This window comes from Thalassophryne amazonica, chromosome 1, assembly GCF_902500255.1.
Source record: "Thalassophryne amazonica chromosome 1, fThaAma1.1, whole genome shotgun sequence".
NCBI classification, from domain to species: Eukaryota; Metazoa; Chordata; class Actinopteri; order Batrachoidiformes; family Batrachoididae; genus Thalassophryne; species Thalassophryne amazonica.
This window is the reverse complement of record NC_047103.1, coordinates 61,157,765-61,185,368: the sequence shown is the minus strand read 5'-3', so window position 1 is coordinate 61,185,368 and position 27,604 is coordinate 61,157,765. Positions and strand designations below refer to the sequence as shown.

At 43.9% G+C, this 27,604-nt stretch overlaps 1 protein-coding gene across 5 annotated transcripts in view; it reads left to right on the top strand.

Annotated features, from left to right (window-relative positions):
• Positions 1–27,604, top strand: part of myom1b (myomesin 1b) — a 126,790-nt gene that overhangs the window by 60,226 nt on the left and 38,960 nt on the right. For 3 of the 5 annotated variants that reach the window (XM_034170977.1, XM_034170970.1, XM_034171001.1), the window contains 7 exons: positions 2,690–2,834; positions 15,414–15,473; positions 15,546–15,613; positions 15,706–15,819; positions 26,403–26,462; positions 26,664–26,751; positions 26,843–26,881. In XM_034170977.1, coding sequence (XP_034026868.1) covers positions 2,690–2,834; positions 15,414–15,473; positions 15,546–15,613; positions 15,706–15,819; positions 26,403–26,462; positions 26,664–26,751; positions 26,843–26,881 — 574 coding nt within the window. The remainder of the gene's footprint in view (positions 1–2,689; positions 2,835–15,413; positions 15,474–15,545; positions 15,614–15,705; positions 15,820–26,402; positions 26,463–26,663; positions 26,752–26,842; positions 26,882–27,604) is intronic. The other 2 variants (XM_034170984.1, XM_034170993.1) reach the window with 1 other exon arrangement.

The following is a 27,604-nucleotide window of genomic DNA, read 5'->3' as shown; positions in this document are numbered from 1 at the left end:
TTTTATCTGAGTTTAAAAGCAGGAAATTAGAGGTCATCCATGTCTTTATGTCTGTAAGACAATCCTGCAGTTTAGCTAATTGGTGTGTGTCCTCTGGCTTCATGGATAGATAAAGCTGGGTATCATCTGCGTAACAATGAAAATTTAAGCAATGCCGTCTAATAATACTGCCTAAGGGAAGCATGTATAAAGTGAATAAAATTGGTCCTAGCACAGAACCTTGTGGAACTCCATAATTAACCTTAGTCTGTGAAGAAGATTCCCCATTTACATGAACAAATTGTAATCTATTAGATAAATATGATTCAAACCACCGCAGCGCAGTGCCTTTAATACCTATGACATGCTCTAATCTCTGTAATAAAATTTTATGGTCAACAGTATCAAAAGCGGCACTGAGGTCTAACAGAACAAGCACAGAGATGAGTCCACTGTCTGAGGCCATAAGAAGATCATTTGTAACCTACACTAATGCTGTTTCTGTACTATGATGAATTCTAAAACCTGACTGAAACTTCAAATAGACCATTCCTCTGCAGATGATCAGTTAGCTGTTTTACAACTACCCTTTCAAGAATTTTTGAGAGAAAAGGAAGGTTGGAGATTGGCCTATAATTAGCTAAGATAGCTGGGTCAAGTGATGGCTTTTTAAGTAATGGTTTAATTACTGCCACCTTAAAAGCCTGTGGTACATAGCCAACTAATAAAGATAGATTGATCATATTTAAGATCGAAGCATTAAATAATGGTAGGGCTTCCTTGAGCAGCCTGGTAGGAATGGGGTCTAATAGACATGTTGATGGTTTGGATGAAGTAACTAATGAAAATAACTCAGACAGAACAATCGGAGAGAAAGAGTCTAACCAAATACCGGCATCACTGAAAGCAGCCAAAGATAACGATACGTCTTTGGGATGGTTACGAGTAATTTTTTCTCTAATAGTTAAAATTTTATTAGCAAAGAAAGTCATGAAGTCATTACTAGTTAAAGTTAAAGGAATACTCGGCTCAATAGAGCTCTGACTCTTTGTCAGCCTGGCTACAGTTCCGAAAAAAAACCTGGGGTTGTTCTTATTTTCTTCAATTAGTGATGAGTAGTAAGATGTCCTAGCTTTACGGAGGGCTTTTTTATAGAGCAACAGACTCTTTTTCCAGGCTAAGTGAATATCTTCTAAATTAGTGAGACGCCATTTCCTCTCCAACTTACGGGTTATCTGCTTTAAGCTGCAAGTTTGTGAGTTATACCACGGAGTTAGGCACTTCTGATTTAAGGCTCTCTTTTTCAGAGGAGCTACAGCACCCAAACTTGTCTTCAATGAGGATGTAAAACTATTGACGAGATACTCTATCTCACTTACAGAGTTTAGGTAGCTACTCTGCACTGTGTTGGTATATGGCATTAGAGAACATAAAGAAGGAATCATATCCTTAAACCTAGTTACAGCGCTTTCTGAAAGACTTCTAGTGTAATGAAACTTATTCCCCACTGCTGGGTAGTCCATCAGAGTAAATGTAAATGTTATTAAGAAATGATCAGACATCAGGGAATACTGCTAAGTCTTCAATTTCCATACCATAAGTCAGAACAAGATCTAAGATATGATTAAAGTGGTGGGTGGACTCATTTACATTTTGAGCAAAGCCAATTGAGTCTAATAATAGATTAAATGCAGTGTTGAGGCTGTCATTCTCAGCATCTGTGTGGATGTTAAAATCGCCCACTATAATTATCTTATCTGAGCTAAGCACTAAGTCAGACAAAAGGTCTGAAAATTCACAGAGAAACTCACAGTAACGACCAGGTGGACAATAGATAATAACAAATAAAACTGGTTTTTGGGACTTCCAATTTGGATGGACAAGACTAAGAGTCAAGCTTTCAAATGAATTAAAGCTCTGTCTGGGTTTTGATTAATTAATAAGCTGGAATGGAAGATTGCTGCTAATCGTCCGCCTCGGCCCGTGCTATGAGCATTCTGACAGTTAGTGTGACTCGGGGGTGTTGACTCATTTAAACTAACTTATTCATCCTGCTGTAACCAGGTTTCTGTAAGGCAGAATAAATCAATATGTTGATCAATTATTATATCATTTACTAACAGGGACTTAGAAGAGAGAGACCTAATGTTTAATAGACCACATTTAACTGTTTTAGTCTGTGGTGCAGTTGAAGGTGCTATGTTATTTTTTCTTTTTGAATTTTTATGCTTAAATAGATTTTTGCTGGTTATTGGTGGTCTGGGAGCAGGCACCGTCTCTACGGGGATGGGGTAATGAGGGGATGGCAGGGGGAGAGAAGCTGCAGAGAGGTGTGTAAGACTACAACTCTGCTTCCTGGTCCCAACCCTGGATAGCCACGGTTTGAAGGATTTAAGAAAATTGACCAGATTTCTAGAAATGAGAGCTGCTCCATCCAAAGTGGGATGGATGCCGTCTCTCCTAACAAGACCAGGTTTTCCCCAGAAGCTTTGCCAATTATCTATGAAGCCCACCTCATTTTTTTTTTTGTGGTATGTTTCGATAGAAAACACCATTCTGCACACATTGATATAAAATTTTCATTCAGTTGTGTTTAATTTTAAATATTATATTGCATAAAGTGTTGATTCCCCAAACTTGGAATCCACCAGCATACTGCTTTGTCAACAGCCAGTATTGAAAAGTGAGTTCAGATGTTGTCCTTTTGCAGAAATATAAAATGAACTTTGACAAGAACACCGGTGTGATTGAAATGACGATGGATTCTCTGACTCCAGCAGATGAAGGCACCTTCACTTTCCAGCTGCAGGATGGGAAAGCTACTAACCAGTCCAGCTTAGTACTCATTGGAGACGGTATGTTTAGTCACACAGGGATATTAGACTTAGACTCATTTTTATTGTCATTCAGTAAGAAACATCACAGATGCTGTCACAGACTGAAATATTGATACACTGCACGAATAGATAAGAACACAGAATAAAAGCACAGTATCTCAGTCCAAGATGTGTGATAGTGATAAATAGGGTTAAAAAAAAACCCTATCGATAACTGTCTCTGTATCGGCGTACACACAGCATACAATAAATAAATAAAGAACATGAGATATTGCACATATGAAGATGCTACAAGGATAAAGTTGCTACAGTGTATTCAAATGCAAATATGCATATGCATATTTGACAAATATGCTAGCCATACAAAAGAGAAAATAAGTGCTTTATTGATGCAGGGAGATCATTCCACAAAACAGGGGCATGATAAGAGAAAGCTCCGTGACCTACAGACTTTTTATTCACCCTAGAGGCACAAAGTAGTCCTGCACCCTGAAAACACAGAGCCTGGGCCGGTACATAGGGTTTAAGCATGCCAGTCCATGATAGTTTGATAGGTTAGTAACAGAACCTTAAAATCTGATCTCACAGGGACAGGAAGCCAGTGAAGAGATGCCAAAAGGGGTGTAATGTGGCCAAACTTTCTGTTTCCTGTCAAAGTGTGGCAGCAGCATTTTGAACCAATTGGAGACCCCTAATGTTGGACTGTGGTAAACCAGAAAATAGAACATTGCAGTAGTCCAATCTAGAAGAGACAAAGCATGAATCAGGATCTCAGCATCAGCCACAGGTAGGATGGGACGAATCTTCACTATATTTCGCAGGTGGAAGAAAGCAGTCCTCATAATATCACTAATGTGGAGGTCAAAGGACAACGTAGGATCAAAAATTACCCCAAGGTTACTCACTTTGTCAGTGTGATGTATGTCACACGAGCCTAGGCTCAGCGTTAGCTGGTCAATTTGATGTTGATGTCTCACTGGACCAAGAACCATAATTTCAGTCTTGTCAGAGTTTAAAAGTAGGAAATTGCTAGACATCCAACTTTTCACTGATGCAAGGCAATCTTCTGAGATTATCAGCAGTTATGGGCATGTATAACTGAGTATCATCAGCATAGCAATGAAAGGGAATCCCAAAATGCCACAATATGTGCCCAAGGGGTCCTATAAAATGGAGATAAGCAGGGGGCCTAAGACGGACCCCTGTGGAACCCCAAATTTCATGTCCCTAAGGTTAGAGGTAGTGTTGTTGTACAAAACACAGTGAGAACAACTGGTCAGGTATGATTCAACCATGTAAGGGCATTCCCAGTAATCCTAAAATTATTATTCAGCCTATTGAATAGAATATGGGGATCCATGGCTTCAAATGCAGCACTAAGATCTAACAGCACCAGAACCGTAGTGGTGTCCAAATCCATTGCAAGCAGAAGATCATTCACCACTTTAGTGAGCACTGTCTCTGTGGAATGATATTTTCTAAAGGCAGACTGCAGTGGCTCAAAAAGATTATTCTCAGTAAGGTAGTCCACAAGCTGCTGTGAAACCACATTATCATTTTAGAGCAAAATGATAGATTTGATATCGGCCTATAGTTTTTCAATATACTAGGGTCAAGATTAGATTTCTTAAGTAATGGTTTAATGACTGCAGATTTCAAACATTTAAGAACACATCCAGAGGTTAATGAGTGATTAATCATTTCCAGCACAGTCGGCCCAAGAGTGGGCCACAGGTCATTACAGTTTTGTTGGTATCGGATCAAATAAACAGGTTGTGCTATGTATGTGCTATGTTGTGTTATGTTTTTCGTCAGCATGCTGAGTGAGTTACAATGAAATTCTGTAAATCTAGGTAATACCTCAGTAATGGCACCCACCTCAATACCAGGGTGTAGTGGCTGGGTTAAGGCATGCTGGGTTAGGTTTAACATAATGTCATCTATTTTCTTCTCGAAGTAATCAAAGAAATATTGTGCTGTAAAAGAAGAGCGACTTACAGGTGGCTTCTGTAGCGTCAGCACCTTAAGATGAGAGGCAATATCAGGAGCTCTGGCCCCAGGAATACATTTAACGTCAGCCGGCATCTTTAGGCTAACTTTGCGAGTGATGGAATCCTGTATCACTAAAGCCTGCATTTTGGCCTGAAGATAGGAGTGGGCTCAAAGAACTAACAAAAAGCATATCCAAGGGAGAAAATCCATTCACATTTCGCAGTGGCGAGTGTGATTGGGGTACCACAACCAGGCACCAAGCCCTATGTGATTTCCACCAGCCCTGTTCACCCTCTTTCCTCAGGACTGCACCACCACCCACTTTTCTAACACTATGGTGATGTTTGCTGAGGACACAACCATAGTTGGACTTATTAGTGACAATTAGGAGGCTCTCTACAGAGAGGAGGTACAATATCTGACCCAGTGTTGTTCAGACAATAGCCTACTTCTGAACACCACCAAAACCAAGGCAGTCATTGTGGATTTCAAGAGGACCAGGAAGAACACCTCCCAAGCACTTCACATAAACAGTGAGATGGTGGAGGTGGTGGACATCAAATGCTTGGGACTCCTCATCACCAAGGACATCTCTTGGTCAGTAAACACCTTCCACCTGATGAAAAAGGCATAGCAAAGGCTCTTCTTCCTCAGGAAGCTGAAGCGGGCTGGCCTATCCCCTCAGCTCCTGGTGAACTTCTACTGGAGCACTTTGGAGAGCATCCTCTGTCAGGGCATGACTATATGGTATGCCAGCTGCACAGCAGAAAACAGAAAAGACTTGGTTTGGGTTGTGAGGACAGCCTAGAGGATTGTTGGAGCTGAGCTTCCTGTCCTGGATGCTGTGTATGCTGGACGCCTGCAGAGGAGAGCCACCAGGATCTCCACTGACCAAACTCACCCTGGACACCATCTGTTTGCCCCGCTCCCATCAGGGAAATGATTCCGCAACATAAAAACCCGGACTAGCAGATTGTGGAACAGCTTTTTCCCCAGAGCTGTAACCTCCATCACCCCTCCTCTCCCCCCCCCCCTCCCCCCCCACTCTCATACTCACCAGCTTCAGCTACAGACTGAGCCACAGACCATTGCTCCTGTAAATAACATGTCTATTGTTGTCTCTTGCACGTTATTACGCTTATATTTTATCTTAGTTATTCTATTTTGATATTTCATAATTGCTGCTACTGACTGGTTGTCCCCAACGAAGTTTCATTGTTATTACAATGACAATAAAGTCTCTCTTATCTCTTATCTTATCTTATCTCTAACCACGGTCTGAAAGCCATCATCACAGCCAGCATTTCTAGGCTATTGCTAACGAGCACGCTCACCAGCCCAACACTAACCTCGTCTGGAGTGCCTGTAACATCTAACTCCAATGAGCTAAGAAGCTGTTTTATCTTACGGACACGGCTCTCTAAAAGAGCCACCCTATCTGCCAGCATCGCGCAGGATTTATGTAAAGTGTAAAATAGTGTACTTTATCCACCAGAAAATCCAAGAGTGTAGCCAAGCTAGCACAAGCTAACCACTAATGAAAATGTGAACCACTACTAAGATTCACATAGGAGCAAAATAATGAGCTACAATTCACAGCAGTTACACTGAAAAATGAAAAGAAGTCTTAGACTGGTAACAGCAATAAAAGAAATGATTACAGCAACAACAAAAAAAGGTGTAGCCAAGCTAGCCCGAGCTAACAGCTAACGAAAACACTGGAAACCAGAGAACTAGCTAGTTTTTGTGAACAGCAAATGATGAGGAAGGCAAATTGTATTTTGTCTTCTCCCGGACATGTGCTGGCAGGTGAATTTTCTTTGTTCCCTTCGGGCTGTCGTTATGTTTCACCTGTCTGCAGGACGAATCGGTTGTTAAAATCTTTTATTCCTTCTGTTATCCGTCTTTTAAATTCCTTGTAAGGTGTGGATGTATGGGTATGTGGATGTAGTATGTTGCACATTTTATGGGGATGTAGTATGTTTTTTTTTTTTTTTTTTGTGATGTGCCGGTATGCAGGCTGCTGATATTAATTGCTCCTGGTGGGATGAATAAAGTTGTCTAAGTCTAAGTCTAAGTCTAACCACTCCAAAGATTTACAACAGAATTTAAGATAAATAAGATGCACAAAAGATGCACTTAAAAAAATAAAAGATGTGCCAAACAGAAACAGTTGAAACAAATACAACCTTGTAGTGATTAGAAGAGCATTATTCACCTTATTCAGCCCTGCCCACTTTTAAAACAGAGGCATTTCCATTTTTTTAGGACTTCCGCTGAGTGGTGTTTTCAATATCCATTTGAGCTTTTTGGAAAACTCAAAGGGAATGACTCTGGCTCACCCACAGGTCATAACAGAGTGGGAAGATAACATAAAAAAGTGGCCCTCGATTATTTTTAACTACTTTGTGTTGTCACTCACCGTGGACGGTTTGGCTATGGCTGTGCAGCGCAAAGCTCGTATAAAAGCACAATCAAGTTAAAATACTACCCGACAAGTGGTACCACCGTAATGCCAAGATTACGTAACGTTAATATACGTATGGTGTTATTTCATGCAGTGCTTGGTTGTATCAAATGCCAAAAAATGAGAAAATTAGATAGCAGCTAACGTTACAAACATAGCTTACCCATTTGTCTCACTAGCATCCGCCATGATAGATAGATAGATAAACTTTATTGATCTCACAGAGGAGAAATTCACATGTTACGTCAGCTCTTAAGAAAACACACAAGGTGGGTGCAAGTAGAGGAAAATGTTCATCAAACAGCATGTGCAAGGATAAGCAATAATAGTAACACTTGTAACAGTACAAGACATAAGAAATGAGGTAGAAATAGAATATGTATGTATATGTATACACACACGCACTCATGTATCGTATATATATATATATATAGATAGATAGATAGATAGATAGATAGATAGATAGATAGATAGATAGATAGATAGATAGATAGATAGATAGATAGATAGATAGATAGATAGATACTCGTACACATTCATACATACATACACACATATACACATCTACATACACACCCACGTACATACATATATATATATATATATATATATATATATATATATATATATATATATATATATATATATATATATATATATATATATACACACACACACCCATACACACATACCCATATGCACACATATACCTATACACATACACATATACATATGCATATATATAAACATGATTGGGATCGAAAAGGAGATAGGAGCATCTTCTTTACAATATGTGAAGTGGAGTTTAGATATGATAAGGTGACATTAGTGCTGGGATTTGTAAACGAGTTGTTATTGCACATGATTTGTGGACATATTAATATTGCACATGATTTGTGGACATATTATTGCATGTGGTTATTTCACAGTGTTATTGTACAGCCTGATAGCAGCAGGGAGGAACGACCTGCGGTATCCTTCCTTCTTGCACTGAGGTTGCCTCAGTCTGTCACTGAACGAGCTGGTCAGCTCCACTACAGTCCAGTGCAGAGGGTGAGAGGAGTTGTCCATGATGGATTTGAGCCTGGTTAACACCCTCCTCTCAGCCACCTCCTCCAGAGACTCCAGAGGACAGCCCAGGACTGAGCTGGACTTCCTGACCAGCTTGTTCAGTCTCTTTCTCTTCCGCTCTGTGCTGCCTGGGGCCCAACAGACGGCAGCATAGAGGAGAGCTGAGGCTACAAAAGAGTTGTAGAAGGTCTTAAACAGAGGCCTGTTCACTCCAAAGGCTCTCAGTCTCCTCAGGAGTTGGAGGCGACTCTGACCTTTTTTGTACAGGGTGTCGGTGTTGTGAGTCCAGTCCAGTTTGCTGTTGAGGTGAACACCCAGGTATTTGAGACTGTCCACAGTCTTTATGTCCTCCCCCTGGATGTTCACCGGTGGGTGAGGTGGTGGTTTACTCCTGTAGTCGATCACCATCTCCTTCGTCTTACTGGTGTTGAGACACAAGTGGTTGCGCTCACACCAGTCCACGAAGTCTGTGATGACTGACCGGTACTCCAGCTTGTTCCCCTCAGACACGCAACCCACAATGATGGAGTCATCAGAGAACTTCTGGAGGTGGCAGCTGTCTGTGTTGTAGGTGAAGTCCGAGGTGTAGAGGTTGAAGAGGAAAGGCGAGAGGACAGTGCCCTGGGGGGCCCTGGTGCTGCACCTTACCACCTCAGACTGACAGCCGCGCAGCCGCATGTACTACGGGCGGTCAGTGAGGTAGTCAGTGGTCCAGGCAGCGAGGTGTCCATCCACACCTGCGTCCTCCAGTTTCCCCCACAGCAGTGCCGGTCTGATAGTGATGAAAGCGCTGGAGAAATCAAAGAACATGACTCTCACAGCGCTCCAGGTGGGTGAGCACTCGTTGCAGTAGGTAGATGACAGCGTAATCTACCCCGATGTTGGGCCTGTAGGCGAACTGCAGTGGGTCCCGGGTGTTGCTCACCACGGTGCAGAGGTGAGACAGGACGAGCCGTTCCATGGTCTTCATGAGGTGGGAGGTCAGGGCAACTGGTCTGTAGTGGGCTGGTTCCTTGGCGTGCAGTGTTTTGGGAACTGGGACCACACAGGAGGTCTTCCACAGGGTGGGGACCACCGCCAGGCTGAGACTCATGTTGAAGATGTGGCTGAGGACCTCACAGAGCTCATCTGCACAGGTCCTCAGCAGCCTCAGGGAGATCCCATCAGGTCCTGCTGCTTTCCTCTGCTTCAGCCGCAGGAGTTGGCCTCTCACCTCGGTTGGAGTTACAGTGAGGGGGAGGGGGCAGCTGGGGTGTGAGCTGAGGTGGGCTTGTGCTGAATACAGTCGCAGGGGGGGAGCGAGGTCTGTGGTGCAGTGGAGGTGACCAGGGGTAGAAGGTGGTGTGTCAGAGGGACTGGAGGGCTGGCTGCTGGAGACATGTGGAGGGCCAGGAGCAGGGGGGGGAGGGTGTTGGGGGCAGGCGTGGAGGAGCCAAAACAGTTAAAGTAGCTGTTTAGCTCCTCTGCGAACCAAGAATCCCCATCTGCAGTCCTGCTGGCACCCTGCCCAAATATGGAGGTGGTCTTGAGGCACCTCCATACGTCTCTGACATTTTTCCGGGCCAGCTGCTCCTCCATCTTCCCTCCATACACCTTCTTGGCTGCACGGATGTTCCACTGGAGCTCCTGTTGGACTCTACGCTGCTCCTCTCTGTCTCACGAGTTGAAAGCCCTCTTCTTTTGGTTCATCAGGGCCTTCAGCTCAGGGGTCACCCAGGGGTGGTTGTTGGGGAAGCACCGTACCCTCCAGGTGGGCACGGTGCTCTCCACACAAAAGTTCATGTAGTCAGTGACACACTGGGTCAGGCCGTTGATGTCTTCACCATAAGAGTTTTGAAACATGCTCCAGTCTGTGGTTCTGAAGCAGTCCCTCAGCCTCTCAGTGGCCTCTTCAGTCCAGAGTTTCACTGACCTTTTCTGCACTGGCTGTCTTCTCACCCTGGGTGTGTATTGGGGGAGCAGATAGACGAGATTGTGATCAGAGCATCCCAGCGGGGGGAGGGGGGTGGAGGTGTAAGCGTCCTCCACATTAGCGTAAAAAAGGTCCAGTATTCTATTGTCCCTGATTTTACACGTGACGTACTGGGTGAATGTGGGGAGGGTGGCGGAGAGGGAGGCGTGATTAAAGTCCCCGGTGATGAGGAAGAGCGCGCGTGGTTGTTGTATCTGCAGCCGCGTGACTGTGCTGTGAATCTGCTCACAGGCAGCGGCGGCATCCAAAGAGGGAGGAATATACGCGCAGAGCGTAATCACAGTTCCAAACTCCCATGGGAGATAGTACGGCCTCATGCTCACCGCGAGTAGCTCTACTTCCGAGGAGCAGATCTGCTCCTTCACGTGAATATGAGTTACGCTGCACCATCTCTCGCTCACATAAACAGCGACGCCCCCTCCTCTCTTTTTTCCACTCTCCCCCAGCGTCCTGTCCGCGCGGATAAGTGTGAAGCCATCCATGTTGATTAAAGAGTCCGGTACATGTTCATCCAACCACGTCTCCGTGAAGCACATGAGACTGCAGCCTTTATACAGCCTCTGGAAACGGGTTAGCGCTGCTAGCTCCTCGGTCTTGTTGCGGAGAGATCTTACATTCCCCATGATCACAGACAGAATATAACTCCTTCTTTGCTTTGTCTGGCCGCCCCTGCAGCCCCTACGTTTCTTCCGAATGTCTGCAGGTACGTCAGGGTGCTCAGCATAGTGGGGGCCAGGCCCACTGTGCATTGAGTCTCTTAGTCCAAGCAGCTGATCCTGGCTATAAACAATGGGACGTCCGGAGCTGGAAACAAAGGGATTTCCCCGCGCTGCCTCAAAAAGTGCCGAGAGCAGCATAAAAATAATCACAAGAGTACCAAAGGTGGGTTTCCCATGTGCATACTTGCACAGGGTACCACCCATTGCAAATAAAAACAAATAAGCACCATTAAAAAGTATTAAAAATAGCAAAAGTAGGAAAAGAGGAGGCAGAGCTGAAGTAACAGGCTGCTGCTTCAACAGCGCCATCTTGAAAAAAAAAAACAAAGCGTTGTAGCCCAACCATTCCTCTGAGTAAGGATCCAATGGTGTGGGTTTTTTCTCCATAAAATAAAAAGAACAGACATAGGGACGTTTGAGTGGATTTTTCAAATTCAGCGCCTTTAGCCAGCCCCAGAAATCCTTGTCTTTCGATGGAGGAGGGAACAAATTAAAACCTGGTCCACAGCACTCAGATCTCTCATCTTCAAAACATCATTCTGAAAGCGATAGTTTCCTCTTATTCCAGTTGTTATGGCACTCATGAACTGAACAATTAATGCTGCTCATGTTTGGATGCTTCTAGCATACTGTGTTCCCACGTGGCTAATCATCGACGCAGTGGCAAACCAGAAGCTGCTTGACAAAATGGAGCCTTCCACCGTGACTTCCTGAATAAAGTGAATAAGCCATCTCACTGTTATGAGTGTGCATGACTCGGAGAGCCTATAGCATTTCTGGGTCAACGGCCATGGGACCCAAGCACTGGTTGCTGCAGGCTTAAACAATATGGCATGCCTGCTTTCTTCTTCACTACACTCATAATTACCCATGTTTTTTTTGCTCAGTCTCGTGTGGCTGAACGTCACTTGTCCCTCTAAGAAGTTGACGTCTACCACACGGGCCACATAACTAGCTAGCATGCCAGAATCTCATTTATTATCGGAATGAACCAGACAGATCGCTCCACCAACTAAGAACAGCGAGAATAAACACCGACAAGAGCCGGTGAGAGCAAAAGAGCGATCAGTCTGTTCATCCTTTCTGTGTCCGGGCTGGGTGAGGTTTTCCGTGTTGAGTCAAGTTAATCCACAGACTCCTGGTGGCCCTTCTGTCTCCATCCGTCTTCCCGATACACCACAAGCTGCCCGGCGGGTCCTGGGAATAAACAGCTGGATCGCTAGTTGACATCGCTTATGGTCGGAACTATTACGGTATGTGATTGTCTTCAAACTTCCGACTTTCGCTCCTGATTAATGGAAACATTCTTGGTCCAATAATTTCACCTCTTGCCCCTGGCTGTTCCTCTTTATCATGACCCCAGTTAAGAGAAGAAAACACAAAATAGAACCGCAGTCCAATTCCATTATCCTAGCTGGGATATGACCCACTTTAAACACTGTAATTTTTAAAGTAAATGCTTCAGACCGCATTATAACGGATACAACCCACCCAACTCATTGAGAAAAAGATTGTATTTTCTTTGGAGGTTCATAATTGCTTCATTATTACATCTGATTATTTGTTATATATGCTGAGAGTTGTCACTGTATTCCTTTGTTCTGTTTTGCTCTAATAAAGTCCTAAAAAAACATTTACCCCACGGGACACTCAGTTAAGAGTACCAAGATCCAACTACAAGCTTTTTAACTGCAGCAACTTTAAGATACGCTATTGGAGCTGGAATTACCCCCAAAATACAGATAAACAGAGAGAAATTACTTTGATTTAAATAGCGCCACTCACATTTGTCAGCTGTTTGGGTCAGATGACCTCTCACCTCTCCCACAATGCAGTGCGTCACCTGAGAGTGTGAGATGGCTTATTCAGCACGCAGTTCATTGGAAGCAAGTTGCTAGATCTGTGAACCAGTATCAGCATGAGTAACAGAGGTACCTGTCTTGGCACGGCTGAAAAGTAATTACCAAGTTTTAATTCTTTTTCTTTTTCTTTTTAAATGTAAGCAGACTGTTGAAATCAGTGGATCAACATGGTGGGTTTAGGCTATAAATAGTTTAGGCTATAAATAACCTGGAACACTTACAGAGTGCTATTGTTCAGTCTTTTAAAAGTACTGTACGAGGTCTATTAGATAAGAAACCGACACTTTTTTTTTTTAACTATATGGATTTGAATGACGTGCGATTACACCAATCATGCTTGAACCCTCGTGCGCATGCGTGAGTTTTTACACGCGTGTCGGTGACGTCATTTCCCTGTGGGCAGGCCTTGAGTGAGATGTGGTCCCGCCCTCTCGGCTGAATTCCTTTGTTTCACACGCTGCTCGAGACGGCGCGCGTTGCTTTATCAAAATTTTTTCTGGACCTGTGAGGAATATCCAAGTGGACACTATTCGAGAAATTTAGCTGGTTTTCGGTGAAAAGTTTAACAGCTGATGAGAGATTATGGGGTGTTTCTGTCGCTGTAAGGACTTCCCACGGAGCGGGACGTCGCCCAGCGCTTCCAGGCGCCGTCGTCGGCCTGTTTCGACCTGAAAACATCCTAATTTAAGGCTTAATTCACCCAGGACATCGTGAGAGAACAGAGAAGATTCAGAAGAGGCCAGCATGAGGACTTTATGTGGACATTCCACTGTTTAAGGACATTTTTTAATGAAAGACGTGCGCGCAAATTCGCCGAGTCATTTCCGTGACGACTCGGCAAATCTGTGTGCGCCGTGACAGGAAAAACACCTCTGTGTTGAAAACCATTTGTAAAATTCAGGCGGCTTTTGATGGCTTTCAACAAGTGAGTAACTGAGAAATTGTTTAACAGCTTGGGCATGTTCCAACTTGCCCGTTAAGGTTTCCAACGGAGGTGTTTTTCCTGTTGCGACCCCCCCGCGGTCGGGTCCGGCCCGACATGCGACTCTGCCCGCGCGTTCTTTCATTACAAAATGTCCGTTAACAATGGAATGTCCGAATAAACTCCTCATGCCGACTTCTTCTGAAATTTCTCTGTTCTCTGACGACTTCCTGGGTCAACAGAGCCTGAAATGTGGAAGTTTTCAACTTGAAACGGCGAGACGCTGCCGCCTCGAAGCGCAGATTGCCGTCAGGCGCCGTGGGCCGTCCTTAAAGCGACACTACCAGACCAAAATCTCTCATCAGCCGTTAAAATTTTTACCGAAAACCAGCTGAATTTATCGAATGGTGTCCACTCAGTTGTGCTTTACAGTTTTGAAAAAACTTTGATCAAACAAAGCAGCAGTCTCTGAGCCATTCCTAAACAATAAAAAAATCGACGAGAGGGTGGGCGACTCCTCACTCAAAGACTGCCCACAGGGGAATGATGTAACCGACAGGCGTGAAAAAACTCTCACATGCCCACGAGGCTTCAAGCATGTCTGATGTAATCACACGTGATTCAAATCCATATGGTTTTTGAAAAAAATAATAAGGTCGGATACTTTTCTAACAGACCTCGTATGACTGTGCTAAATGTATCAAGCATGTTCTTTCCTAATACTGTTAGGATATTTATTGTACGTTTTGATTATTATATTTTCACCCGAGGCTAAAATATGATATCAGGTATTACGAAGGCCTTGTGTCTGTCCATGTCTGTCTGTCTGTTGGGACACAGACCTTGGACAAGTTCAAAGATGGCTAAGTCTGACCTATTTTAAGAGATAAAAAGGTCACATCCTGTTTCCTATTTTTATGCTCATACGGCCGAGGGTATTTTAGCTTTGCATTATATTTAATTTTTTTGTTTCATGTTCTGTATTGTATTGGCTTGAAATAATTAGTGCCATGATTCTGCACACTCTAAAGCAGTAGGTGGTGGTATGCACATCAAAAGCTGGTTTGCAATCCGCCAATAAACACGTAGAAGGAGAAGAACAAGCTTTATTATTTTTTTATTTATTATTTAAAAGTTTTAAGTTTAGTTTAAAACTGGTTGTTGACCTGAACAAGGCTTTTAGCTGAGCACCTTAAAGCAGCGATTCATGATTGATTTAATCTTTCAGCATCACATAGTGCGATGATAATGGCTAATATTAGCATGACTCAATGGCTCTTTTGTGAGCATTTTATTACAAAATATCTGTAATAATATCATTTGTTGTGCAGTTAATTGTTCTACTGGATCATCGAAGAGGTGTGTTCAGCAGTTTGTTTGTTTTTTCATTCAGTGATGTGGCAACATATGTACACAGAAAGCCACTATGCCAAGAGCTTTGCTGTGGACACGGACACATACACACATACAAAGCCACACACGTGAGGTCATTTATGGTCTAGATAAATAGTTACGTATGGAGTAATATGTCAGCCGTTAGCATCATGAGTAAGTCTTGATTTCCGCCAACAATCATTTTATTTCTCTTGCAGTGTTCAAGGAGCTGCAGAAGGAATCAGAGTTCCAGAGGAAAGAATGGTTCAGAAAACAAGGTACAGAATGCTCATTTGCCTGACTTACTAAGATCTAATTCTGCATCTAGTATCTCATTATCTTTATTGCAGGACCGCACTTTATCGAGTATTTGGATTACGAGGTGACCCCAGAATGTTGTGCTATCCTGAAGTGCAAGGTCAGACTGAGCTTTGAGAAGTCGACCTGCCAGGTTGTTTTGAAAGAGCTTTTCTTTTCAAAATGTCACACTCCTCTGTTGGTTTTTGTCAGGTTGGCAATATAAAAAAGGAGACCTCTGCTCTGTGGAGCAAAGATGGACATGAGATCAAAGCAGACGAACACCTGGGCTTTAGTGAAGGAGTGCTGAAACTGGAGATTGCTCAGGTAAGGGAATGATGCGGAGGGGAAGCTGTGAGTCGTATGTGTGCATATGTATTTGTTCTGTGAAATCGTCACTGAATTCATTGGCATATATGAATGTAATCTGAAATTACATGACTGAACTTTCTTCACGTACAGCATTACCAACACTTCTCACCTGCCTTCTTTATGGGCAAGATCAGTTTTTCTGAATGTGTGGTGTAACGTGTCTCAAGAGAAATCATTTCCTTCAGGATTGCTAAAAGAAACTGACATTTTCTGGTGTGATATACAGTGAGGCAAATAAGTATTTGATCCACTATCGCCTATCTGGGATCGGGTCGCAGGGCCAACAGCTGCAGCAGGGGACTCCACACTTCCCTTTTCTGGGCCACACTGACCACATCTGACTGGGGCATCCCAAGGCATTCCCAGGCATGTGTGGAGATATAATCGCTCCACCTAGTCCTGGGTCTTCCCCCTGGTCTCCTCCCAGATGGATGTGCCAGGAACACCTCCCCAGGGAGGCACCCGTGGGGCATCCTTACGAGATGCCCAAACCACCTCAGCTGACTCCTTTCAATGCAAAGGAGCAGCAGCTCTACTCCGAGCTCCGCACGGATGATGAGCTTCTCACCCTATCTCTAAGGGAGACACCAGCCACCCTCTGAAGGAAGCCCATTTTCCACTTGCACCCATGATCTAGTTCTTTCTGTCATAACCCAGCCCTCATGACCATAGGTGAGAGTAGGAATGAAGATTGACCAGTAGATCGAGAGCTTTGCCTTTTGGCTCAGTTCCCTTTTCATCACAACAGTATCGTAGAGCGAATGCAATAGCGCCCCTGCTGCGCCAATTCTCCGGCCAATCTCATGCTTCATTGTCCCCTCACTCGTGAACAAGACCCTGAAGTACTAGAACTCCTTCAGTTGGGGCAAGACCACATTCCCTACCCGGAGAAGGCAATCCATTGGTTTCCTGCTGAGAACCATGGCCACAGATTTAGAGGTGCTGATCCTCATCCCAGCCACTTCACACTCAGCTGCGAACCGATCCAGTGAGTGTTGGAGGTCACAGGCTGATAAAGCCAATAGGACCATATCATCTGCAAAAAGCAGTGATGAGACCCTGAGCCCACCAAACTGGAAACCCGCCTCCCCATTACTACGCCTTGATATCCTGTCCATGAATATCACAAACAGGATTGGTGACAAGTCTCAGCCCTAGCGGAGGCCAACCCCCACCAGAAACAAGTAGAATTTACTGCTGAGCGCTTGATCACAGCTCTCGTTTTGTGAGTACAGAGATTGGATGGCCCTGAGAAGGGACCCCCTTACTCCATACTCCTGCAGCACCTCCCACAGTATCTCCCAGGGTATCTTGTCATATGCCTTCTCCAAGTCCACAAAACATATGTAGACTGGGTGGGCATACTCCCGGGCATCCTCCAGGATCCTTGTGAGAGTGAAGAGCTGGTCGGTTGTTCCACGACCAGGACGGAACCCACATTGTTCGTCTTCAATCAGAGGTTTGACTCTCGGCCGAACCCTCCTTTCCAACACCCTGGAGTAGACTTTACCAGGGAGGCTGAGTAGTGTGATGCCCCTGTAATTGCCACACACTCTCTGGTCCCCTTTCTTATGGGGACCACCACCCCAGTTTTCCACTCCTTAGGCACTGTCTCAGACCTCAGCACAATGTCTCTCCCAAGACAGTCCCTCCACACCCAGAGCCTTCAGCATTTCATCAGCCCCCAGGACCTTGCCACTGCGGAGTTGTTTGACAAAGTCAGTGACTTCCACGATGGAAATTGATGATAATCCTCCATCAGCTTCAGCAATGGAAGCTTTGAACATTGTCCATTCTGGTTCAATGCCCACAACCTCCACAGGGATGCTCTGCTGGAGGTGTGAGTTGAAGATCTGTCAGACAGTCGGCTCCTCCAGACGTTCCCAGTTCACCCGCACTATCCGTTTGGGCTTGCCAGGTCTGTCCAAAGACCTCCCCCACCCTCTGATCCAACTCACCACCAGATGGTGATCAGTTGACAGCTCTGCCCCTCTCTTCACCTGAGTGTCCAGAACATGCAGCCTCAAATCAGATGATACGATCACAAAATCAATCTTCGGCCTAGGGTGCTCTGGTACTACGTACACTTATGAGCATCTTTATGTTCGAACATGGTGTTGGTTATGGACAGTCCGTGACTAGCAGAGAAGTCCTCCCCATAATGCCTCTTCAGGTGTCTCCATCATTGCCCAGGTGTGTGTTGAAGTCCCCCAGCTGAACAATGGACTCCTCCCCCCCCCCCCCTCCCCAGAGCCCCATACAGGACTCCTTTGACAGAGTCCTGGAAGGCCGAATACTCCAAACTGCTGATCAGTGCGTACGCACAAACAACAGTCAGAGTTTTCCCCCCGGCCACCCGAAAGCGCAGGGAGGCGACCCTCTCATCTACCAGGGTAAACTCCAAAGTAGCGGCACTCAGCCGGGACTTGTGAGTATCCCTACACCCGAGCGGCGCCTCACACCCTGGGCAGAAGAATAAGGTCCAACCCCTATGTCAATGTCCATTTTATTTATATTGCACATTTTCAACAACACCAGCTGCCCAAAGTGCTTCACATGTTAAAAACAATATCAAAAACATTACAAAAACAGGGCAATTAAAATCCAAATAAACAAAAGTCAAGTAAAAAAACAGACACATAGAGCTTAAATTGTATTGAAAGCCAAAGCATAAAGGTAGGTCTTAAGAGCTTTTTTAAAGACTCTAGAGATGGAGCAGCTTTGATATGTAAAGGCAAACTGTTCCAGTGTTTGGGTGCAGCCACCGAAAAGGCTTGATCACCTCGAGTCTTTAATCGAGATCTGGGCACATTTAATAAAAGCTGGTTTTCAGACCTCACTGATCTGAGAGGTGCATATGGAGTCAAAGACTCTGAGAGGTATTCAGGAGCCACCCCATTTAAACACTTAAACACAAAATCAAGGAGAGTGATTACAGAGCTGAGGCTGTGCATGGAGACGAGGCCCACCAGGTCTAACTGGTGTCGCTCCACCTCCTGCACAAGCTCCGGCTCCTTCCCCCACAGCAAGGTGACATTCCACACCCCAGAGCTAGCCCCTGCTGTCGGGGTCTGGTCCACCAAGGCCCTCAACTTTCACTGCCACCCATAGGACTGTGCACCTGACACTAACGTTCCCCTGCGAGTGGTGAGCCCACAGGGTGGAAATGGAAGGTCCATGTTTCCTTTTCAGGCTGTGCCTGACTGAGCTCTCTGGCAAGACTAGCCACCAGGCGCTTGCTGATGGGCCCTCCATCCAAGCCTGGCTCCAGACGGGGGCCCCGGACTTCCTCTGGGCTGGGTCCAATTTTCTCTACCTTGTTTTTTCATGGTGTCTTGTGAACCATTCTTAGTCTGGCCCCTCGCCTGACACCAGTTTGCCATGGGAGACCCTTCCAGGAGCATAAAGGCTCCAGACAACACAGCTCTCAGGTTCATACAGGCACACAAACCTCTCCACCACAATAAGGTGATGGTTCTCAGAGAGGAATTTGCATTTTATTGCAGGAAATAAGTATTTGATACAACAGAAAAAACAGACCTTAATATTTGGTACAGAAACCTTTTTTTGCAAATACAGAGGTCAGATGATTCCTGTAGTTCTTGAGCAAATTTGCGCACACTGTGGCGGAGATTTTGGTCCAATCCTCCATACAGATCTTCTCCAGATCTTTCAGGCTTCAAATTTCAGCTCCCTCCAAAGATTTTCGATGGAGTTCAGGTCTGGAGGCTGGCTAGGCCACTCCAGGGCCTTGAAATGCTTCTTACGGAGCCACTCCTTTGTTGCCGTGGCTGTGTGTTTCAGGTCATTGTCATGCTGAAAGACCCAGCCATGACCAATCTTCAATCTTCAAAATCTCACGATACATGACCCCAACCATCCTCCCTTCAATATGGTGCAGTCATCCTGTCCCCTTTGCAGAAAAGCACCCCCAAAAATGATGTTTCCACCCCCATGCTTCACACTTGGGACATTGTTCTTGGGATTGTTCCCATCCTCCAAACATGGTGAGTGGAGTTGATACCAAAAACCTGTATTTTGGTCTGATCTGACCACATGACCTTCTCCCATACCTCCTCTGGATCATCCAGATGGTCACTGGTGAACATCAAATGGCCCTGGAAATGTGCTGGCTTGAACAGGGGACCTTGCTGACCTGCAGGATTTTAAACCATGAAGGCATAGCGTGTTACTAATGTAATCTTTGCGACTGTGGTCCTAGCTCTCTTCATGTCATTGACCAGGTCCTACAGTGTAGTTCTGGGGTTTCTCAGAATCATTCTTACTCCACAAGGGAAGATCTTGCATGGAACCCTAGAATGAGGAAGATTGACAGTCATCTTGTGTTTCTTCCATTTTCTAATAATTACACCAACAGTTGTTGACATTTCACCAACCTGCTTGTCTGTTGTCCTGTAGCCCATCCCAGCCTTGTGCAGGTCTACACTTTTGTCCCTGGTGCCCCTGACAGCTCTTTAGTCTTGGCCATGGTGGATAGGTTGGAGTGTGATTGAGTGTGTGGACAGGTGTCTTTTATACAGGTAACGGGTTCAAGTAAGTGCAATTAATACATGTTTAGAGTGCAGAATAGGAGGATTTCTTAAAGAAAAACTAACAGGTCTGTGAGACCCAGAATTCTTGCTGGTTGGTAGGTGATCATTTATGCAATATAATGCAAATTAATTATTTAAAAATCATACAATGTGATTTTATGTTTTGTATTTTTTTTTAGATTCTGTCTCTCACAGTTGAAGTGTACCTACGATAAAAAGTTACAGACCTCTCCATTCTTTGTAGGTGGAAAAATTTGCGAAATCCACAGTGGATCAAATATTTATTTGCCTCACTGTATAAGTGGAATTAGACAGTAACATACCTGCTTACATAAAATACCTACTTACCATATTCTTCAGCCGGTGTGACATCTACATCTACACGGAAACATACGATCCAGGTAAACCATTTGACCCAAATCATTTTATGCAGTTTGAAAGACATTACTGAGAAGCTTTCCTCTATCCTTGTTTCGGAAATCAAATCAAATCAAATCAATTTTATTTATATAGGGCCAAATCACAACAAACAGTTGCCCCAAGGTGCTTTATATTGCAAGGCAAAGCCATACAATAATTATGGAAAAACCCCAACGGTCAAAACGACCCCCTGTGAGCAAGCACTTGGCGACAGTGGGAAGGAAAAACTCCCTTTTAACAGGAAGAAACCTCCAGCAGAACCAGGCTCAGGGAGGGGCAGTCACCTGCTGGGACTGGTTGGGGCTGAGGGAGAGAACCAGGAAAAAGACATGGTGTGGAGGGGAGCAGAGATCAATCACTAATGATTAAATGCAGAGTGGTGCATACAGAGCCAAAAGAGAAAGAAACACTCAGTGCATCATGAGAACCCCCCAGCAGTCTAAGTCTATAGCAGCATAACTAAGGGATGGTTCAGGGTCACCTGATCCAGCCCTAACTATAAGCTTTAGCAAAAAGGAAAGTTTTAAGCTTAATCTTAAAAGTAAAGAGGGTGTCTGTCTCCCTGATCCCAATTGGGAGCTGGTTCCAGAGGAGAGGAGCCTGAAAGCTGAAGGCTCTGCCTCCCATTCTACTCTTACAAACCCTAGGAACTACAAGTAAGCCTGCAGTCTGAGAGTGAAGCGCTCTATTGGGGTGATATGGTACTATGAGGTCCCTAAGATAAGATGGGACCTGATTATTCAAAACCTTATAAGTAAGAAGAAGAATTTTAAATTCTATTCCAGAATTAACAGGGAGCCAATGAAGAAAGGCCAATATGGGTGAGATATGCTCTCTCCTTCTAGTCCCTGTCAGCACTCTAGCTGCAGCATTTTGAATTAACTGAAGGCTTTTCAGGGAACTTTTAGGACAACCTGATAATAATGAATTACAGTAGTCCAGCCTTGAGGAAATAAATGCATGAATTAGTTTTTCAGCATCACTCTGAGACAAGACCTTTCTAATTTTAGAGATATTGCGCAAATGCAAAAAAGCAGTCCTACATATTTGTTTAATATGCGCATTGAATGACATATCCTGATCAAAAATGACTCCAAGATTTCTCACAGTATTACTAGAGGTCAGGGTAATGCCATCCAGAGTAAGGATCTGGTTAGACACCATGTTTCTAAGATTTGTGGGGCCAAGTACAATAACTTCAGTTTTATCTGAGTTTAAAAGCAGGAAATTAGAGGTCATCCATGTCTTTATGTCTGTAAGACAATCCTGCAGTTTAGCTAATTGGTGTGTGTCCTCTGGCTTCATGGATAGATAAAGCTGGGTATCATCTGCGTAACAATGAAAATTTAAGCAATGCCGTCTAATAATACTGCCTAAGGGAAGCATATATAAAGTGAATAAAATTGGTCCTAGCACAGAACCTTGTGGAACTCCATAATTAACCTTAGTCTGTGAAGAAGATTCCCCATTTACATGAACAAATTGTAATCTATTATATAAATATGATTCAAACCACCGCAGCGCAGTGCCTTTAATACCCATGGCATGCTCTAATCTCTGTAATAAAATTTTATGGTCAACAGTATCAAAAGCAGCACTGAGGTCTAACAGAACAAACACAGAGATGAGTCCACTGTCTGAGGCCATGAGAAGATCATTTGTAACCTTCACTAATGCTGTTTCTGTACTATGATGAATTCTAAACCCTGACTGATAAATAGACCATTCCTCTGCAGATGATCAGTTAGCTGTTTTACAACTACCCTTTCAAGAATTTTTGAGAGAAAAGGAAGGTTGGAGATTGGCCTATAATTAGCTAAGATAGCTGGTAGGAATGGGGTCTAATAGACGTGTTGATGGTTTGGAGGAAGTAATGTTATGAGTAATTTTTTCTCTAATAGTTAAAATTTTATTTGCAAAGAAAGTCATGAAGTCATTACTAGTTAAAGTTAAAGGAATACTCGGCTCAATAGAGCTCTGACTCTTTGTCAGCCTGGCTACAGTGCTGAAAAGAAACCTGGGGTTGTTCTTATTTTCTTCAATTAGTGATGAGTAGTAAGATGTCCTAGCTTTACGGAGGGCTTTTTTATAGAGCAACAGACTCTTTTTCCAGGCTAAGTGAAGATCTTCTAAATTAGTGAGACGCCATTTCCTCTCCAACTTACGGGTTATCTGCTTTAAGCTGCGAGTTTGTGAGTTATACCACGGAGTCAGGCACTTCTGATTTAAGGCTCTCTTTTTCAGAGGAGCTACAGCATCCAAAGTTGTCCTCAATGAGGATATAAAACTATTGACGAGATAATCTATCTCACTCACAGAGTTTAAGTAGCTACTCTGCCCTGTGTTGGTATATGGCATTGGAGAACATAAAGAAGCAATCATATCCTTAAACCTAGTTACAGCGCTTTCTGAAAGACTTCTACTGTAATGAAATGTATTCCCCACTGCTGGGTAGTCCATCAGAGTAAATGTAAATGTTATTAAGAAATGATCAGACAGAAGGGGGTTTTCAGGGAATACTGTTAAGTCTTCAATTTCCATACCATAAGTCAGAACAAGATCTAAGGTATGATTAAAGTGGTGGGTGGACTCATTTACATTTTGAGAAAAGCCAATCGAGTCTAACAATAGATTAAATGCAGCGTTGAGGTTGCAGCATCATTCTCAGCATCTTTGTGGATGTTAAAATTGCCCACTATAATTATCTTATCTGAGCTAAGCACTAAGTCAGACAAAAGGTCCGAAAATTCACAGAGAAACTCACAGTAACGACCAGGTGGACGATAGATAACAACAAATAAAACTGGTTTTTGGGACTTCCAATTTGGATGGACAAGACTAAGAGTCAAGCTTTCAAATGAATTAAAGCTCTGTCTGGGTTTTTGATTAATATTAAGCTGGAGTGGAAGATTGCTGCTAATCCTCCACCTCGGCCTGTGCTACGAGCGTTCTGGCAGTTAGTGTGACTCGGGGGTGTTGACTCATTTAAACTAACATATTCATCCTGCTATAACCAGGTTTCTGTAAGGCAGAATAAATCAATATGTTGATCAATTATTATATCATTTACTAACAGGGACTTAGAAGAGAGAGATCTAATGTTTAATAGACCACATTTAACTGTTTTAGTCTGTGGTGCAGTTGAAGGTGCTATATTATTTTTTCTTTTTGAATTTTTATGCTTAAATAGATTTTTGCTGGTTATTGGTGGTCTGGGAGCAGGCACCGTCTCTACGGGGATGGGGTAATGAGGGGATGGCAGGGGGAGAGAAGCTGCAGAGAGGTGTGTAAGACTACAACTCTGCTTCCTGGTCCCAACCCTGGATAGTCACGGTTTGGAGGATTTAAGAAAATTGGCCAGATTTCTAGAAATGAGAGCTGCTCCATCCAAAGTGGGATGGATGCCGTCTCTCCTAACAAGACCAGGTTTTCCCCAGAAGCTTTGCCAATTATCTATGAAGCCCACCTCATTTTTTGGACACCACTCAGACAGCCAGCAATTCAGGGAGAACATGCGGCTAAACATGTCACTCCCGGTCTGATTGGGGAGGGGCCCAGAGAAAACTACAGAGTCCGACATTGTTTTTGAATGTTACACACCGATTCAATATTAATTTTAGTGACCTCCGATTGGCGTAACCGGGTGTCTTTACTGCCGATGTGAATTACAATCTTACCAAATTTATGCTTAGCCTTAGCCAGCAGTTTCAAATTTCCTTCAATGTCGCCTGCTCTGGCCCCCGGAAGACATTTGACTATGGTTGCTGGTGTTGCTAACTTCACATTTCTCAAAACAGAGTCGCCAATAACCAGAGTTTGTTCCTCGGCGGGTGTGTCGCCGAGTGGGGAAAAACGGTTAGAGATGTGAACGGGTTGGCGGTGTACACGGGGCTTCTGTTTAGGACTACGCTTCCTCCTCACAGTCACCCAGTCGGCCTGCTTTCCCGGCTGCTCGGGATCTGCTGGAGGGGAACTAACGGCGACTAAGCTACCTTGGTCCGCACCGACTACAGGGGCCTGGCTAGCTGTAGGATTTTCCAAGTTGCGGAGCTGAGTCTCCAATTCGCCCAGCCTGGCCTCCAAAGCTATGAATAAGCTACACTTATTACAACTACCATTACTGCTAAAGGAGGCCGAGGAATAACTAAACATTTCACACCCAGCGCAGAAAAGTGCGGGAGAGACAGGAGAAGCCGCCATGCTAAACCGGCTAAGAGCTAGTAGCTGCGCTAAGCTAGGCAATTCCTAAAAACACACAACATGAATAATGTGTAAATAATTTAGAGGTGATTCAGCAGAGGGAGTGCTTTAGTTAAGGCACGTGAAGATTACACTGTGAATCTAACTGCGCAGATTAAACAGCTAACAGATACAGCAAAACACCGCTGTGCTCCGGAACAGGAAGTGATACAATACCGCAGTGAGAGCCAACCACCAGTAGAGGCAGTAGAGATAGGTCATGAATGACACAAGAAAGTGAAAACAGACAGATAGAAAAATAGACAGATCAAATCCAGAAAGGCATTCAATGGAATGCATACATCTACCATGGCTGAACAATCATTCATTCATTTTCAGCCACTTATCCAGGCCTGGGTCACGGTGGCAGCAGAGCAAGCAGCTCAACCCACACTTCCTATCCTCGGTCAAGTCCTGTAACTCTTCCCAAGGTGTTACCATGCGAGCTGGGAAATATAATCTTTCCAGCATGTCTTGGGTCTTCCTCTTCCTGTTCCCGGTTGGACTTGCCTGGAAGACCTCCCTAGGTGGACGAGGGTTGGAGATTGGTCAGACAAATGGTTGAACAGTCCAAGACATGGCTTGTCTACCTCTTATGAGGTCAGGTCAGGTCTGAGAGCATGTGCTGGTCCTGCATGTTCCCACACCCATAATACTGTTAGCATCCATGATTCACAACTATACAATCTGACAGGATGTACAAGGACTATAAAGACTTGGACCTTCATTCTCCTGCAAAGTTGTTGACATTGCCATACACCTCTGTCCAGCAACCTCGTGGCTCTATTGTATCTTCCAAGGTGTCTCTCCATCCCAAATGCACAGGATCCAGAGACATGAATATCTCTGCCAAGTTAAGGGAATGTCTCTTCAAATTTGATGCTTTCACCAAATGAAAATACACTTCAGATGGTCGTGTCCAACAAGTCACTGAAAGCCAGAATCTTAGCCTTCATCCAAGTCAATCACAAACCTAAACACTCCGATTTGTCACTTTTTGTTCCAGTGGAAAAACTCTAATATCTCCCATTGAATTAACATTAATTAAATGCATCATATTAAAGGACACTACAATGTCATGTAATTTGTTACACATTATTAATTCACACTAAACTTGAGTGCAGTTATCACCTTCTGTCTCTAACTCTGCTTTGTTTTAACCTGCTGTTTTCTTTCTAGTTTCACTTTAATCCTGTTTTCCATCTTCACCACTCATTGCCATCTCACTGTTTTGTCCTTAAATGTATGTCTGCCTGGAGTAAAGTGTCACAGCAGCTGTCTACAACTATAACATATAAACCTCATGTCACATGTGTCCCATTTCAGTGTGACTCCCCTGCAGCTGAAGCAGAGTATGTCGATGATGTAATCCGGAGAAGACTGAAAGTTGGGAGCAGTTATCAGTTGTCATCATAAGTGAATGGCTTTTGGCCATTTTCCCTGAGAATGCTTTGTTTATTTGTTTGTCTGCTTTTTTTGCTTTTAGCGTGATATGTATGTTTTCAGCTGCAACATTAGCTGATGAGAAAGCTTGCTTTAGCAGTTCACTGTTGTATATTCTGCTGTCCTCTTTTCTTTCTTTGTCAGATTTCCAAGAAGGATTCTGGTGTGTATAAGGTTATCCTACAGGATGACAGAGGAAAGGACACTTCAACATTGAATTTGACAGACCAAGGTAAGCTTTCATAGCAGCATACATACAAACAGATCCACTTCCTTCATGAATATAGACAAACCTGGGATTATCAAACCTTGTTCTTTTCTAGGTTTCAAAGAACTGATGAATAAAGTTTTCAGTTTTATCGGTAAGCGTCACTATACAAATAATAATGTTTGAGTTCAATGGTCCAATTATTTCATGAGATGAAAGATGGAACATACCCTTTAAAGAGGCGAAGCCGAGTTGAATGGTATGTTCCATCTTTCACCAAATTAAATATTCGTTCCATTGAAAGAATGTAAAAACATTCATAAATTGTTTTATATAATGGCTAAAATAGATCCTTGTGATTTGATATTTTATTAATTTATAAACAGCAGAAAAGGGACTTACAATTTGGTGTTCAACTGCTGCTAAAGTCCAACACAAACTTTATATAGGAGTCCAAATTGTGGCATGTAGTCTGGTGATGCTGTGCACTGACTTCGTACTTCCAAAAAAAAAAAAGAAAAAAAAAAGACTGCGTAGTTCCTCAGTCCAACGAAAAATCACGTCAGCTTTTCATCCAAACAGCTCTTCATGCCTCCAGACGGCTTACGGCGGAGTGGATTTATGTGTGTGTGTGTGTGTGTATGTGCGCGTGTGTTAGAAGCACTAGCATGTCAATTAGCTCTTTCAAACCGTCGTCCTTCAGCAACACAAACTCCGCCATGTTTGTTTTAAACCTAAGCGCCTTCCCGCTTGTGTGAGTGCATGCATGCACACTAGCGGGACAACACTGGTGGTGGTGGAAGCATGCTCTTCTTTTTCTTTCGGCTGTTCCCATTTGGTTTGACTTACTACCAGCAATGCGAACCAAGCTCCTGTT